General features: G+C 32.0%; 3 protein-coding genes across 4 annotated transcripts; 2 read left to right on the top strand and 1 right to left on the bottom strand.

Annotated features, from left to right (window-relative positions):
* The first annotated feature begins 245 nt into the window (after window positions 1–245).
* LOC107614080 (uncharacterized) lies at window positions 246–2,817 on the top strand. The gene is made up of 4 exons (XM_016316310.3): window positions 246–1,130; window positions 1,484–1,767; window positions 1,861–2,088; window positions 2,171–2,817. The coding sequence occupies exons 1-4, from the start codon at window positions 698–700 to the stop codon at window positions 2,627–2,629; spliced, it is 1,404 nt and encodes a 467-aa protein (XP_016171796.1). The 5' UTR covers window positions 246–697; the 3' UTR covers window positions 2,630–2,817.
* Window positions 2,818–7,087: 4,270 nt separating this feature from the next.
* LOC107613533 (histone H3.2) lies at window positions 7,088–7,777 on the top strand. The gene has a single exon (XM_016315573.3). The coding sequence runs from the start codon at window positions 7,196–7,198 to the stop codon at window positions 7,604–7,606; it is 411 nt and encodes a 136-aa protein (XP_016171059.1). The 5' UTR covers window positions 7,088–7,195; the 3' UTR covers window positions 7,607–7,777.
* On the bottom strand, window positions 7,751–11,054 carry LOC107610268 (G2/mitotic-specific cyclin S13-7-like). Of its 2 annotated transcripts, XM_016312338.3 has the most exons (10): window positions 10,995–11,054; window positions 10,440–10,566; window positions 10,302–10,344; window positions 10,155–10,214; window positions 9,923–10,075; window positions 8,985–9,110; window positions 8,661–8,909; window positions 8,417–8,578; window positions 8,153–8,331; window positions 7,751–8,064 (listed from the first exon to the last, which is right to left on the bottom strand). In XM_016312338.3, exons 1-10 carry the CDS (start codon window positions 11,014–11,016, stop codon window positions 7,914–7,916), a joined length of 1,272 nt encoding a protein of 423 aa, XP_016167824.1. In that variant the 5' UTR covers window positions 11,017–11,054; the 3' UTR covers window positions 7,751–7,913. The 2 variants fall into 2 exon arrangements, with proteins under 2 accessions (XP_016167824.1, XP_020964217.1); XM_021108558.2 differs by lacking the exon at window positions 9,923–10,075.
* Window positions 11,055–15,762: the final 4,708 nt, after the last annotated feature.

The raw sequence follows: 15,762 nt of genomic DNA, 5'->3' as shown, positions 1-15,762 counted from the left end.
CTTTGGTAAAAAAAAAAAAAAACATAGCAATGCTTCACTTAACATAAGTCTGTAATCGTCACAAATGATTGTAGGAATCTTATATTTAAAATGAAGTGTGAAGCAAAAAACAACTACTTTAACAACTTGCATTGATATTAATATTATACATGCACGAAAATACAAGGAATCTTTTCTCTTGCATTATTTCATTATTACACAAAATCTAAAACATATATAAAAATAACAATGCATAGAATATACGAACTTAAGAAGAAGCTGGTCTAAGTCTACATATAAAATTTTCATCATGGTCTCTTAGACTTGGATCTTATACTTTTCCACAAATTAGAAGGTTTATTTATATGTATTGCTTGTGGATAGTGGATACGTGTTGGACTAATTTATTTTTCTTCTTTTTATTTTTTCCAATCATTTTAATTAATATAAAACGAAAATAATCCAGAAACTAGTTTCCCATTTAACTCGATAGATTCTTTGACTTTCGCATTAAATGCTCCTCCTTCATGAATCTCCTTTTATAGTTGAACCGAAGCGGTTCCATACCTAAGCTTCTACTACTTATCTTTCTCCATTCCTCTGATCTTCACCAAAACTTGGTTATTACTTATTAGTGAAGTGATTAACCAACGAAATTAACAGTTTAATTAACACAAACGCAATTCAATTTCTGTTTGAGTGGTTAGTTAAAACTAACATGACCATGGACAAGGCATCAACAGCACAGAGCAGCTCCGATTCACCGACACGAGACCCGAAAGTATTGTCCATAGAGTGCATCAAGGGAAGCTCCAAAGCCGACGAGTGGACCGGCGACATGCTTCAAACCGGCGATATCGTCGAGGAGATCCGAATCGGAGGATCCGTGAATTCCTTGGTCCGGTTCAAGTCACCGTTCAAGAACGGAAAGAGTGGCGTCAATAAGATCCTTCAGGACTCGTACAAGAAGAAGGACACCTCCATAGTGGTTCGGGTCAGGCGAGGACCCGACGAATTCTCCGAGCTTCAGGCTTGCATCGTTCCAAGTGACTCTGCTTCTAAGAAGAACTTCGTCCTTCGCTCCATCGCCGATCCAAATTACGTCGTCGGGTTCGTGGATCGAACCGAAGCTGAATGCTTCGACCTTCAAGGTACCTTCTCTTTTCTTTTGACTTTTAGGTTAAGTTACGTAATTATGTTTTAATTTTGGTTCACTTTATTCAAGCAAGTAAATTACGCACTACCTTCCCCGCCATCGCCAATGTACTTCTACTTCTATATTTAATTAGGTCATTATTTAGTCAAGTTATTTTCATTGGAAAATAATATATTAGATTATAATTTAATCAAATTTTACCTAAAAAGTGATGCACCAAATTTTGTTGAATTCATCATTCATGCATTGCACGTGTTGCGCAGACCCCGTGACTTTGCTTTTGTTAAGTCAAAAGATGATTCAACATGTTTAACTATTTTGTATTGTTTTCAATTTGAACATTTAAAGCTTCAAGATCGACTAGGATGGTAAATGCACTTACGAGAACAAAGCTACAGGATGGGTTTGTTTCATTTCCATGGGAAAGGAGGATGCAAGAAATGCTATCAGTCCCAAATTCCAGCAACTTTCTTTCCATGTTACTCCTTCCAAAAGCTTCAGATAGAGTATCTTCTCGTTACAATGATGTCGATGACACCCTGGCCAGAGCAAATGCCTGGCTTAATGCAGCTCAAGCTTCTGGAGTCCCCATTGTCTTCATGAACATTCAAACTGAGTCCCTTCTTACTAAGGTAGCGGTTAATCGGTTACCATTCCCTCCAAAATTATGTTATACAATAATGTTACTTAGAATTCACTTTTTTTTTTCCTTTCTTGTGTGACAGATATCTGGAGAGACAGCTTCTTCCACTGTGAATGCAGGATCATTATCTGACTTATCTAACTTAGCAAATGCAAGCCTCTATGGCTTTGAGGATTACCACGGAATAGACATCGGCGTCGTTCGTGCCGTTCGCCTCTGGTATGCTCCAATCGGAGGAGAGTTCTCTATTGAGATAAAACTAAAAGAGGATGATTCAAAGCTTGGTTTTGCAATTAGTCGTACAGAAGAGGTTTCTATCTTAGCTTATTCTATAAATAATCTATAAGTATGGTTAAGGATTTAGCTAATAGTTTTTGTTTATAATGTTACAGGGATTTATATTTGTTTCATCGGTTACTAATCAAGAAAACGTGCCTGCAACAAGGTCAGTGCTAAGCAATCTCTATAAACTAGCAACAGATACTTGTAGATTGTTGATTATCTCAAGAGTTTCAAATCAAAAAGTGCTTCCGTGGATGGTCTCTTCAACCGGTGCCATTCGATGTTTCGACACAGTTTCGCTAAGCCAGAAGCTGTCCTTACACCGACACACCAGAGTTCCAATCCTCCTTCATGTCTTCCTTTGGGACCGAGCGTTGGCTTCTTCAAGCGGAGGGAGCAATCGATTCAGGGTCTTGTCTCCTCCAACACACCATCCTCTTCCATTGCCTCCAAATGAATCTGATTCAAGTGATATCACCCCTGTTGGTTCGCCCCGCCTCGCCAGAGACACAGCCGGGGAACTTTCTTTTAGATTTCATGACTTCTCCTTATCCAGTAACTGGGTATGAATATGATTAATGATGTACTACACACACACCCTTGAATTTTTGTTTGCTTTTGTATCCCTTTTAACCTTGCAAGACGAGTTTCTAACAAGGGCTTTAATTGTTGTTTGTTATTGCATAATGTACATACACATAAGATACATTGCTTTAGAATTCAGAGATTCAAGGACGTACTGGTTTCTTTTGTTTCATTTGCTTGTGTTATGTTGTTCACAAAATTTCAAGAAACGGTCAAACAAAATAATAACAACAAAGTCTTGTTCCATTAGGTATTAGGTAGGTGTTTTGTCGGTCTTTTTTTCATATGTCCAAATGACCTGAGACGTAATTCTACTATCTATTTTATAATAGGTACTATTTCAACTTCTTTTCTTATATATTCGTTCCTTATTTTATCCAATCCTGTATGACCACTTATCTATCTTGATATCTTCATCTATGCCACACTAATGATCGTGCTCTCTTTTGGATGACCAACATTCTGCACTATAAAACATAATCGATATGATAACAATGTGATATAATTTAGGGCAATTTACGTTTTTAAATTGTTTGACCTTCAATATTACGTAAATACATTGTTTTCAATTTCAATACGCAAATGTATTGTTTCACTATTTTATGTAAACCGCTACTGGCAGTAGCGGTTTACAGGTGTGCATAAACCGCTACAACCAGCCGCGGTTTACGTGTATGCGTGTGTGAGTGTAAACCGCTATAGGCAGCAGCGGTTTACGTGTAGTGTGCTGCCTATATAGTCAAATTATACAAAATTAAATAAAAATTAACTAAGTTCTATACAAAAGAACATGTATTAATAGAAATAATTAAAAATTTTATATGAATAATGAGTACTAAAAATTCCGTTACAAAAATATAACAATATGCATTAGAGAATATAAAAAAAATTCTAAAAAAACATATTACTATGAATAAACAAAATAAATGAAAAATTGATTAAAAAATCAAAACTTATAAAAACTGATAATTATTCTTGATTTTTTTATTACAAATAAAATTGAATGGCAAAATTAGCAAAAAAATAATATTTTTTTAAATTATTTTTCAATTTAATAATTGAACAGAACGTAAAAACTACACTTAGTTATTTCCAGTGAACAAGAGTTAAAACATAGAAGTCATGTTTGTCTTTAAAGAAAAAAAAAAACAGACAAACAAAAAATTCTGATATTTAACAAGAAAAGTCTAATTAAAAAGATGTTGCAGCGAGTACATAAAATCGACCATGATACATAAGCCTATATTAAAATCCACGATTATAAAACATAAGTTAAAATATAAATATAAAATATATATTAAAAATAAATTAAATAATATATATTTATATATAAATATATAATAATTAATTTTAGTAATTTATTTTAGTATATAAATAATATTTTTAATCAAACATATACAAAATAAAAAGATACGTGAGTACATAAAAATAGGGAGATATATAGGTGTATTATACACATAATATATTAAAACAATATTTTTTGTTCTTGTTTTTTGTGTAATTTACTCTCTAACTGAACTATATATGACCTCCATTAATTCTTAGAAGATAGTACAATTTACATTATTTTTTAAAAAATATATACATGTGACTTTTGTTTATTTAATTTTCAATGAAATTATTTGGTATAACATTTATATTTTAATTACAATATAAGGAGACGAAACTATATATATGTATTGAAAATTAATTTTAACTTTTTCAGTTAACATTTTTTGTTAAATTTTTTTTGTTTTATTTTGATTTCTTTTTCATCTATTTGGAAGTAGAATCTCAGACTGAGAAAGGGGACAATAATTCCTTTAAATTTTAATTTTTTTCATATAAATTATATATAAATTTTAATTTTATTTTTTAAATTTTTATTTTTATTTTATTTTATTATAAAATTAATTTTTGGTTATTCTTTAATATTTTGCCTAGTTTCGTCATTGTATCTATATATTATTTTATCATTTAATTGTTGACTGAAAAACTTTGGATTTTATCATCTAATTGTCTATTTTTTGTTTGAAATAGACACACTACATGTAAACCGCTATAGCCTATAGCGGTTTACACTCACACACGCACACACGTAAACCGTTGCTACCTGCAGCAGTTTATACTCACACACGCACACACGTAAACCGCTGCTGCCAGCAGCGGTTTACACTCACACACGCATACACGTAAACCACGGTTGGTTGTAGCGGTTTATGCACACTTGTAAACTGCTGCTGCCAGTAGCGGTTTACATAAAATAGTGAAACAATGCATTTGCGTATTGGAATTGGAAACAATGCATTTGCGTAATATTAGGGGTCAAACAATTTAAAAACGTAAATTGTCCTATAATTTATCTTTAAGTTTAAAAAATATTTTTTTGTCACGTACAAAATTTCAAAAAATGGTCACAATAGCTAATTTGCTTTATGCAAAGTATATTATACATACTTATTACATCCAAAGAATAATGACATTTCAGAACTTGATATGGAAAATCCATTCACTATTAAGATGAAACGGGTAAAGTTCTAAAAAGTATATAAGTGTTTTCTATATTTTAATCATATTAAGATGAAACGGGTAAAGTTCTTAAAAGTATATAAGTGTTTTCTATATTTTAATTATTTTATTTGTTTGCTTTAAGTTCTTCATAAATCAATGTTTTAATATTATTTTTTATTTAAAAAAAGGAGTAAATCTCAAAGTGGTTCCTGAACTTGCAATTGAGTTTTGAATTCGTCTCTAAACTTAAAATTATCCAAAATATGTCCCTGAACTTAACACTGATCGTCCCTGAAACACTTTCAGTCGATCGTTTACCACGCTTGCATTGAAACGACGTCATTTTGTATTTGTTAAAAAAAAAAAACTAATGGATCAAGTCAACAATGACACGACCTTAGAAATTCACCCAACCAGATGGGATCTTAGTTGCAATTCGGTATCACATCCCTCCGCTTCAGATGAACTTAGGCGCTGTTCCTTAGTTGATGGTGAGATGTTGTGATGACGTTTAAAGCTTGTCGGCCGCCGTTGCTGTCTCCTCTTTCTCTCTGACCTCACAATTTTACCGTTGTCCTGGGTCTCGTCATGTTTCTTTTGCATTGCCTTCCTCCCCTCTACTACATCAATCTCCGCCTGAAAGTTCTGCTGTGTTCTGTTTCTGTGACCTCCACAGCTCCTACCAAAGAGAGACGATGTTGTTCCGAGGAGCTTTTTTGCTGAATTTCGTCCATGGTGTCACTCGATCTGTTCGCCGTCTACGCTTTTCTCTTGTCTTCTCTGTGTCTCTTTCAGCCTCACTCTCTTTTGTGATTATTGCTGTTTGAGTTGATAATGTTTGCTATTTAGGAGGAAAAAAAAAAGCATAATGGTGAAAACGAGAGATGGTGATGACAGAAAAAAGTTCAAAAGTTGCAAAGACAGAGAAAGAGAGAGAAAGAGAGAAATGTAAGAGAAAAAAGAGGAGAGTCGATAGTAGAGTGAAGTGTGATTTCTTAATGTGGTGGTGATGACGATGTTGGGAGTGTTGCCTGTTGGAAAGAGGTGAAGGTGGTATGTGGTGGTGCTGTTGGTGAATGATGGTGTGAGTGATAAAGAAAGAAAGGAAACGACGACAGCGTAGTCCCCATTTAATCACGTCATCAATCTGTTGTCAGAAGTTATTTTAGGCTGCGTTTGTTTATTGTCTTTCAAATACATGGACACAGACACAAATACACAAAGAGACATATACATAAAGATATACAAATTTTTTATTGTGTTTGGTAATATTGGACAAGACACACCGTATAAACTAAATATCAATTTTACCCCTATATTATCACCAATGGAATAAGGACAAGAGTAAATTACTAAGTATAAAAGAGTAAATATTTGTGTCTCATCAATGTGTCTCTGTGTCTCATCTTTTTTGAAGGATACCAAATATATGTATTTTATGTATGTTTATGTGTCACCGTATCCTTCAAAAATCCGTATCTTAATAAACAATCGATAGACGTGTACCACTGTGTTTATGTATTAGTGTCTGTGTCCATCAAACAAACGCAGCATCAAGGACGACCACGTTAAATTCAGGAACAAAATTAAAGCAATTTTAATGAAGAGTGAAATTGAAACTCGATTAAAAATTCAGGACCATTTTGATATTTAAACTAAAAAAAAGTTAATAACTTTTCCGCCTAAAACATGGATTTAGTTGAGTCGCTCCGCCAAAAAAAAAGCTTGAGTACGAATCCTAATTTGGCTATTTTTTTTGGCTCCACGCCGATTAGAAAAAAAAACCCCTTAAAAGCACAAGGATTGTAATCCGAGGCTTTTGATTTAAAATGCACCGAGACCGTTGATTAAGATTTAATCTACGATCCAAAACGCTCCATTTGCAATCTTCGCTCCCCTTGGGGAAAAGTTCCCGCTAATTCACTGCTATATATTCTTTCAAGTTCTAAGGGATCGCTCGCATCAATTCAAATACCATCTAGTGTTGCTAGTTGCTACCTCTTCTTGTAAATCACTCTTCGCAAATTTCAACTTTCTTTGAGATCTCATTTGGAGGGGAAATGGCTCGTACGAAGCAGACAGCGCGCAAATCCACCGGTGGAAAGGCTCCGAGGAAGCAGCTGGCCACGAAAGCCGCCAGGAAGTCAGCTCCGGCCACTGGCGGAGTGAAGAAACCTCACCGTTTCAGGCCCGGGACGGTGGCTCTGAGGGAGATCAGGAAGTACCAGAAGAGCACGGAGCTCCTCATAAGGAAGCTCCCATTCCAGAGACTTGTACGGGAGATCGCACAGGATTTCAAGACCGACCTTCGTTTCCAGAGCAGCGCCGTCTCTGCTCTCCAAGAAGCGGCTGAGGCATATCTTGTTGGTCTCTTTGAAGACACTAACCTCTGCGCCATTCATGCCAAGAGAGTCACCATTATGCCCAAAGATATTCAACTTGCACGTAGAATCAGAGGCGAGAGGGCATAAACAACTTTACATTCTTAATTAACGTCTAATTAGTAAGTAATTTAGTATTTGCGTTTTATCCTTACCTATGCTGTGCTTGTCATTATGACTCCGGAAAAACTAATGTACTTGATATTTTAAAAAATATGCTCCCACTGTTCTCAGTTAGGATCTAAATTTAATATGATATCATGATTTGTTATTAAAAAAATCTAATTACAGTATTAATTTCTTAAGAAATCAAGTCTTTGAATCTGTCCTTCGGTACTCTTATCAAAATTCGAGGACTGAAATCCAAAATAATAAAAGCAACAACTTATTAAAAAATTCAAGTGAGATTATTGACTTGATGTTTGGGATCTAGCGGAGGTAAAAGTGCAACAGCTCCTCTCTCTGGACTTGAGAATTTTTGGATCACGGTATCCAATTTAGAATCCGCAGCACTTGACTGAAATCTGATTAACATCTTTGAACATTCCCTGTTAAAAGAGATGTCAAGTGTTTAATCATTCTTTCATTTAGATTAAGTTAAAGAGGTGTCTTTGAATTAACAAAACAGAGATTTACATGATCTGTTCTGCAACATAGCCAGTCCTGAGCTTTAGAATTTCAGTCCAGAATGGATTCCGATTGAGTGTGTAACGTGCAGCAAAGACTGTTGCTGCAGCTATCAATGAGGGGCAGTGCAGAACAATTTGATAGTGCATAAGACCAAGTTCAGCCAGGAAGAAAACCATGTTCTTCAGCTGCATTTTGTGTTTAAATATATCAAATTAAAGAAACCATGGAACTAAATTTGCATTGCAATAGTGCAATCTCAACATATGTTACCTCAACATCTGGCTGCTCAGGAACTCTGATGAATCGATCTAAAAACATGTAGGGTGTGGGAACTGTTAGATACCATTCTAACTTTTCAAGGATTGCATTTTCCATGTCCAATATCTGTTGGTTGGTGTAAGCATCATCTGTTAGTTTAGCAAAGACCTTAACCTGCAGCCGAAACAAACAAATTGAAACTTAAAAGTAATAGTAGAAAGGTTCAAAGTGTGTTGCTTGGTGGAAGCAATGTGACCTTAGGAGTTACTATCTCTTCATATTTGCAAGCTAGGAGCAATGAGCAAATGCCCACCAACTGTAATTCTGCTTTTGGTATAACTGTCAACGAGAGGTATCGATCGATTATGTTTATGGTAAGATAGATTGTCTCAGGCATTAGGTTAAATCTCCAGTGCACATCAATGAGCCAGTCCACGGTAATGGACCTCATCTTCTCATTGATTTCATTCTGTGAGTTCATGTAATCTGAAATTCGGCTCTCATCCTACATCATAAATTCTAGTAAGAAAAGGATATAGATACAGCAGTGCAAGGCTTAAGAGTTGAGAATGCTACATACTTCTGTTAGCTTATAGAATATGTATAAATCATCAAGGTACTCAGCCACTGCCAAGTCAATATTACCATTGTCTGCATCGATGTCAACATGCTGTCCATCAGGCTTAGACAAGACTTCTCTAGCAGCCTGGGAAAAATATAATTGAAATCTATGAAAAGCAGTAAGATTAAATGATCCTTGTGTACCGAAGATTTTATACAAATGATTAAATTGGTCTTTATAAGTTATGCAACATGTTAAATTGTTCTTTTATTACATAAATTGAATCTTTCATAGTATAAAATAAACAACAATTTAGTTTCCAAGTGTATATTTTGGACTAGGGGTGTTAATGCATTGGGTTTGGCTTAGCCTTGAGCTGACTTGATAATTTCAACTGGTCTTGTTTTTGGACCCTTACGTGATACTAAATCTGCAAATTCGTAAGATTTTTAGTCCAAGCTAAACTCTGGTCCAAATTGGATTCAGAGCAGGTCTAAAATACATAATAGATCATTAGTCCAGACTTAATAGAAAGGTCAGTATAGGAAAATGAAAAAAAAATGATCAGGCAGAGATGAGAGGCGAGATTTGCTAGTTAAGAGAAGCAGAGGCAAGATCTGCCACGTTGGACCAGTGGTGGTGAGAGAGTACTGCACGGTGTGGTAGCATGGTGAGAGGCGAGCAAGGGGTGGGTAGCCAGCAGTTAAGCAAGCAAGATTGGCAATGGTGGCGTGGGTGAGCAGCAAGATTTTTTTTAGAAAGTTGTTACAAGTCGACCCAAACGGGGAGAGTCTAGATTTGTGGAACATCCTCTTCAACAATGTCATCATGGATGTCTCCAAATCCAAAGAGTACAAACCACAAAACAACCAACTCCCAACTCCTTAGATATCATGCATATCCTTAGAGGACTAGTATTTCCTATTACATGCAGGGTGTAAACAACAGTGAAGTACCTTGCTCTGTGCAGTAATTTCTGCAGTTAGAGTCATGACTTTCCTACAAGATCTTTTCTTAAACTTTCTTTCATTATCATGCTCACCCCTTTCCTCTAAACCATGCTTCTTGTGAACACTTGCTGTACTGTCTAATTCAAGTTGAACAAAGTTCTGAAAATAAACATAATTAGGTTGAAGTTGCATTAATTATTAGGTATCATAAGAATGTGTCTTCAGAATGCTACTGCACCTTATTCCCTTGTGCAGCTCCTCCTTCGTTAGATTGGGCTTTTGGATCCAGCAGCAAGTTCTACAGAACATAATGAAAACCAAATGCATAGGTAGACGTTCAATTCAAGATCATTAACAAAGTTAGCAAAGAGCAATTTGTTCTTACTGCAGTAGATTGTGAATTTGCCAAAAGTTTTGCATAAAGTTTCCTACAAGAAACAAGCAAGTTAGCTTAGGAAATAAATTGTATGTTTTGGTAGATCAATCAAACTGAATTATGAAAAATAAAAATAAAAAAGAGAACCTTGTGATAGGCCGTGAAATGTGGTTGCCATCAGTAGTTTTAAGCACTTCAAGGTTACTAATATCTCCAAGAACTTGACGATTTCCTAGTCCTCTCTCCTCTGTTTTTGCTTTGCCTTTCCCTTTTCCTTAAAGAAATACGAAAAGAAAAAGCTATAAATGTTTCTTGCGAGGTAAAAAATTAAAAAAATATATTAGAAAGAAATTGTTACAGACAATTTCTGCTACGCCGTAATTGTGTATGTGTTACTTTGATGGTAATCACCATTACTAAATCATATAAAAAATGAAAAACGACAGATAAATGCAGGAATGTCAATCATCCAATATCCTAAAAACCATTGAAAAGGAGAACGAGTAACATTAGCAACAAAATCGTGCGATCGGACTTAGGAACTTTGCTTTGTTATAAACACGAGAGGGTTTAGTTAGACCATCAAAAATCTTAAATCCACATGCAAACAAGTAAAACATTTATATCGGAAAAAAACACTGAGAATAACAAGATATCTGATTAACATTTGTTTTGAGTTATCAAAAGCAATCAAAAGAAAACCTGTTGTCCGGTTGTTCTCCATTGTCCACCTGTATTTTATGATTCGAGATTCTAAGCACGAGTGTTCTCATTATTTATATTGGCCTACAATAATAAACATAATCATTTTTTAAAATTTTGAATTAATTCTATTTTATTTTTATTTCTTTCCACATAAAATAAGGTAGTTTGTTTGAGAATATACCAATCCGGTTCGGGGCAAGGCCCATCGTGGCTTTTGGAAATTCAACTAAAATGCGATACTATGAAGCTTCAATTTTCTATACAAACAGAATCGGGAATGGGAGTGCTTAACTATAAACGAAAAGGAAACTCCAGTCTCATCGTAATCATAATTTGCTTTTAAAATGGATGCGAATTTAAGTAGAGAATCCATTTCTTTCTCATATAGGCTGAATCGGAATCATTCCTTAGAATTAAGGAGGCTTCTTAGGTGAGGAAAGAATATTTGGATCTTTAGTGGTCCAAAATTTTTTATAAATCTTATCGGTTGAAAATTTAAATCTATTAAAATATTTTTATTATATAAAAGATAATTCTATAAAATATATTTATATTAAAATATTTAAAAAAAATTACTTGAAAATATCTATTTTATCTTTTTTTTTTGTTATCACCTCATTTTTTTTAACATTTATATGTGACTAATTTTTTTTATAGAAGTAAAAATAGTGATAAAATAGAGGAAGTGGAAGATAATTATTTGTCAATTGTTAGGAGATATTAATAGAAATAAATAAAATAGATGAAGAGTAAGAGATAACTGTTTGCTAATTGTTAGGAGAGATTGATAGAGATAAATAAAACAGATGAAGAGTAGGAGATAACTATTTGCCAATTGTTAGGAGAGGTTGATAAAAATAAATAAAACAGATGAATAATAAGAGATAACTATTTGCCAATTGTTAGGAGAAGTTTGCCAATTATTAGGAGAGAAAGAAAGAGTGGGAGATAACTATTTTAATTCTCTCGTCATTTTTTTTTTATTTTTATTTACTGTGCATCAACTTCATGCCATCTTTTAATTTGTATGAGTTAGCATCTTATAAATAATTAAATATAGTTTTTAAAAATTATAAAAAATATTAATAATTTAAATTCGACCAAACTCTTGAAAATGGAACGTTTCAAATAATAGGGAAGATAGACAATTTTAAATAATAAAAAAGATAAATAATCTATTTTAAATAATAAGAAAGATGTACTGTTCATTTAAAATAAATACATTAACATGTTTAAATTATTTAAAATGTTTTAAAATGGACAATCCATCTTAAACACGTGCTTATTTTAAAACATTTTAAATAATTTAAACATGTTAATGTATTTATTTTAAATGGACAATCGATCTTCCTTATCATTTAAAATGGACTGTTTATCTTTTTTATTATTTAAAATAGTCAATCTTTTCTATTATTTGAAATATTCTATTTTTAAGAGTTTTGGTCCAATTTAAATTATTAATATTTTTTTATTATTTTCAAAAATTATATTTAATTATTTATAAATACATGTATCTCGTTTATATTGTAAACGAGATATATACAAAATTATCTCGTTTACAGTGTAAACGAAATAAGAGAATGATATTTATTTTGGTAAATATTTTTAAATTATTTATTTCAATAATTATTATAATTATTTTATTTATCAAAATAAAAAATCCACCAAAAAAGATAAAAATAAATAGAAAAAAGTAAGTATAAAATAATCATTTTACATTATATTTTATATTTTATTTTTAAGACCATCAAAATCCTTATTTTAAGTTCCCCACCTAAGTCAATTCCTAAAATTAAAGTTTGAATCACATATCAATAGAATCAATTGTTAAGATTACATGATGATCAGAATATATATATTCTCAATGAATACAACACTCAAAATCGTAACATAAGAACTATTATTATTTAGAAAGAGAGAAAATTATTTATTACATGACGTGCAATGTCACTACGGAATGGTTTGGAGAAAGATATTTTTCTTCCATATAATAAAATGATAATAATAAGTATGGAAAAAAAATTGACATCAAATTTCACATTGTATTTCTTCTTATTAATTTCCATCACTAAATAACCTTATTCCTTTTCTATTTTGCATTAGGCATAAAATCTGTTACTTTTAACAAAAGCTAAGTCCGTTTATGAAGGAGCAGAAGCTACTTTATTTAATTTTTGAATTATAAAAAATTATAATATACATATTATGATATAATTTTAAAAAAAAAATTTAATTTTTTAAAAAGCTAATTAGCAGTTTTTTAAAAAAATAAAAATATATGACCTTTCCTTTTCGATAAATCATTCTATCATTTTCATAAAAAAAAAATTGACTTCAACAAAAAAAATCTACTTTTATTAAAAAAATATTTTCTATTTATAATGGAATTATTGATCCTCCACCATCATTTTCACATAAGGTTCCATCTATTAGAAGCACCAGCATTCCACTATTATTTTTATGCAATATTCCATTTACGGGAAGTATTGGCCCTCCACCATTATTTTAAAACAATGTTCTATCTGAATCACCTATTACATGTATTCCTTCTAGTTATTGTTTTAATCATTTTACCACTCTATTTTTATTATTAAATTTGTATTTAACATTGTGTGGTATGAAATCTTAGTTTTAATTTTATTTTTATATAGCTTGCTAAATATTTTTATAGTTATAGGATATAGCAAGTTCTTGACTACTAAAAGAAAAGGGGGGGTTCTAATAGGAGTAAAAAAAAAAAAAAAGCAACAAAATATACATTGACACACATTTCACATTTATTTTTTATTTTTACCTACCATATCATACACAATAAAATAACAAACACTAACTATACAATAATTTTTTGGCATTTTCATCAAGATTATTGTGAATTAAAATTTTATTACTATTCACCACATACAAGAACCAATTGCCTATAAAATGGAACTAATTGTATTTTTTAAGTTATTTATCTAAACGCTACAACTTACTTCTATAACTAAAAATTCAAACACAAAACAACTTATTTATAAACTACTCTTAATAATAGTTTTTATCCTTTAAGCTCTTTTTCTAAAAAAAAAAAATATTTAAATTGTTTATCCAAATTGGGCCTTAGTATTGTCTAAACGATATGAAAAGGAGAAAAAAACAAATACATCATTGATATTTTAATTCGCGAACATTTAAGTATTTGAGGATTTAAAAATATATTTAATCTTCTAATTTTTTTAAAAATTTAGACATATCAATATCTTATATCGATACAGATACATACGTGAAAGAATTTTTTAAATGATATAAATTAAACTCAAAAGATCGATCTGTTGGTAGCACCGTTAGCAACTTAGCATGAACAGCACAAGCACCATGAACTGAAGTAAAGTTGAGGCAACCACTCATGATGAGTGAGTGTCTACCTGAGCAAGTGTGGAGTGAAGGGGAAGTGTCACACGCAGCTTGAGCTGCAGAAGGTGTCAGTGCATTGGCTTAAGTTGAGAGTACTAAGTCACTCTTCATCATTCCCACTTCCAAAGCTCTAAAGAAGAAGAAGAATATTTTGTTTGTGTAATAATTTAGTCTTGTACTATTTAGTGAGTGCCTTTGCTGTCTTTTTCTTTGAGATGTTTGACAATACAAAATCAGCTATTGCTAAGTATAAGTTGGCAATAATATTATTGTCCATCTCCTTTTTCTCCATAGTTTCAAGTTCATTGAAAACCAAATGCATAGATAGACGTTCAATTCAAGATCATTAACAAAGTTAGCAAAGAGCAATTTGTTCTTACTGCAGTAGATCGTGAATTTGCCAAAAGTTTTGCATAAAGGTTCCTACAAGAAACAAGCAAGTTAGCTTAGGAAATAAATTATATGTTTTGGTAGAACAATCAAACTGAATTATGAAAAAAAAAAAAAAAAAAAAAACTTGTGATAGGCCGTGAAATGTGCATGCCATTAGTAGTTTTAAGCACTTTAAGGTTACCAATATCTCCAAGAACTTGAGAATTTCCTAGTCCTCTCTCCTCTGTTTTTGCTTTGCCTTTTCTTTTTCTTTAAAGAAATACGAAAAGAAAAAGCTATAAATGTTTCTTGCAAGGTAAAAGATTAAAAAATTATATTAGAAAAAAATAATGATCCAATTGACATTCAAAACATTGACACAGTAGATTTTTGGATAATGGCAGAGGAGGATGATCTTGAATTTACTAATGGAGATATTGAAGGCATTAAAAGTTTAATATATACTGATAATACTATGCCTTCGTATCCTAATGGTGAGTGACATAGCAAACTTTGTTTCCTTACATAAAGATACATGTCATTAATATTGATTTTTTATTGAGTTTTCTTTCTATTTTATTAGATGGTGGAGACATGGAAGTTGAAGTGGATATGCCTGAAGTTGTAATTGAATCCTCAAATACTTCTTTTGATGGTATTTGTGAAGATGATGGCTTTGAATTACCTGTTTATGATAGAGACATCGAAACACTTAATGATGATTATGACTTCTGATGAGTAGTGTCTTTGTTTAGTTGAAGTATTGTTTGTTGAATATTGTTTCTTTTGGTTGCAAAACATTGTGTTTGTCATTTATCTGCGTTTTGATTTCTTTAGTTATAAACTTTGATATTTGAAGTTGTTTATAACCTTTTAATGATAAATTATATATTGTTCATTTTGTGAAATTGTTAAATTTTGAATCTTATTAGTTTAAAAATTATTGAATTTAACTTTTTAAAATTATGTATTGAATTTTTTATAATTTTACTCTATATTTAAT

The sequence above is a fragment of the Arachis ipaensis genome, chromosome B8 (assembly GCF_059453495.1).
Source record: "Arachis ipaensis isolate K30076 ecotype BB chromosome B8, ASM5945349v1, whole genome shotgun sequence".
NCBI lineage: Eukaryota > Viridiplantae > Streptophyta > Magnoliopsida > Fabales > Fabaceae > Arachis > Arachis ipaensis.
The sequence above is the reverse complement of the archived record's forward strand: the minus strand, read 5'-3'. Positions and strand labels throughout refer to the sequence as shown.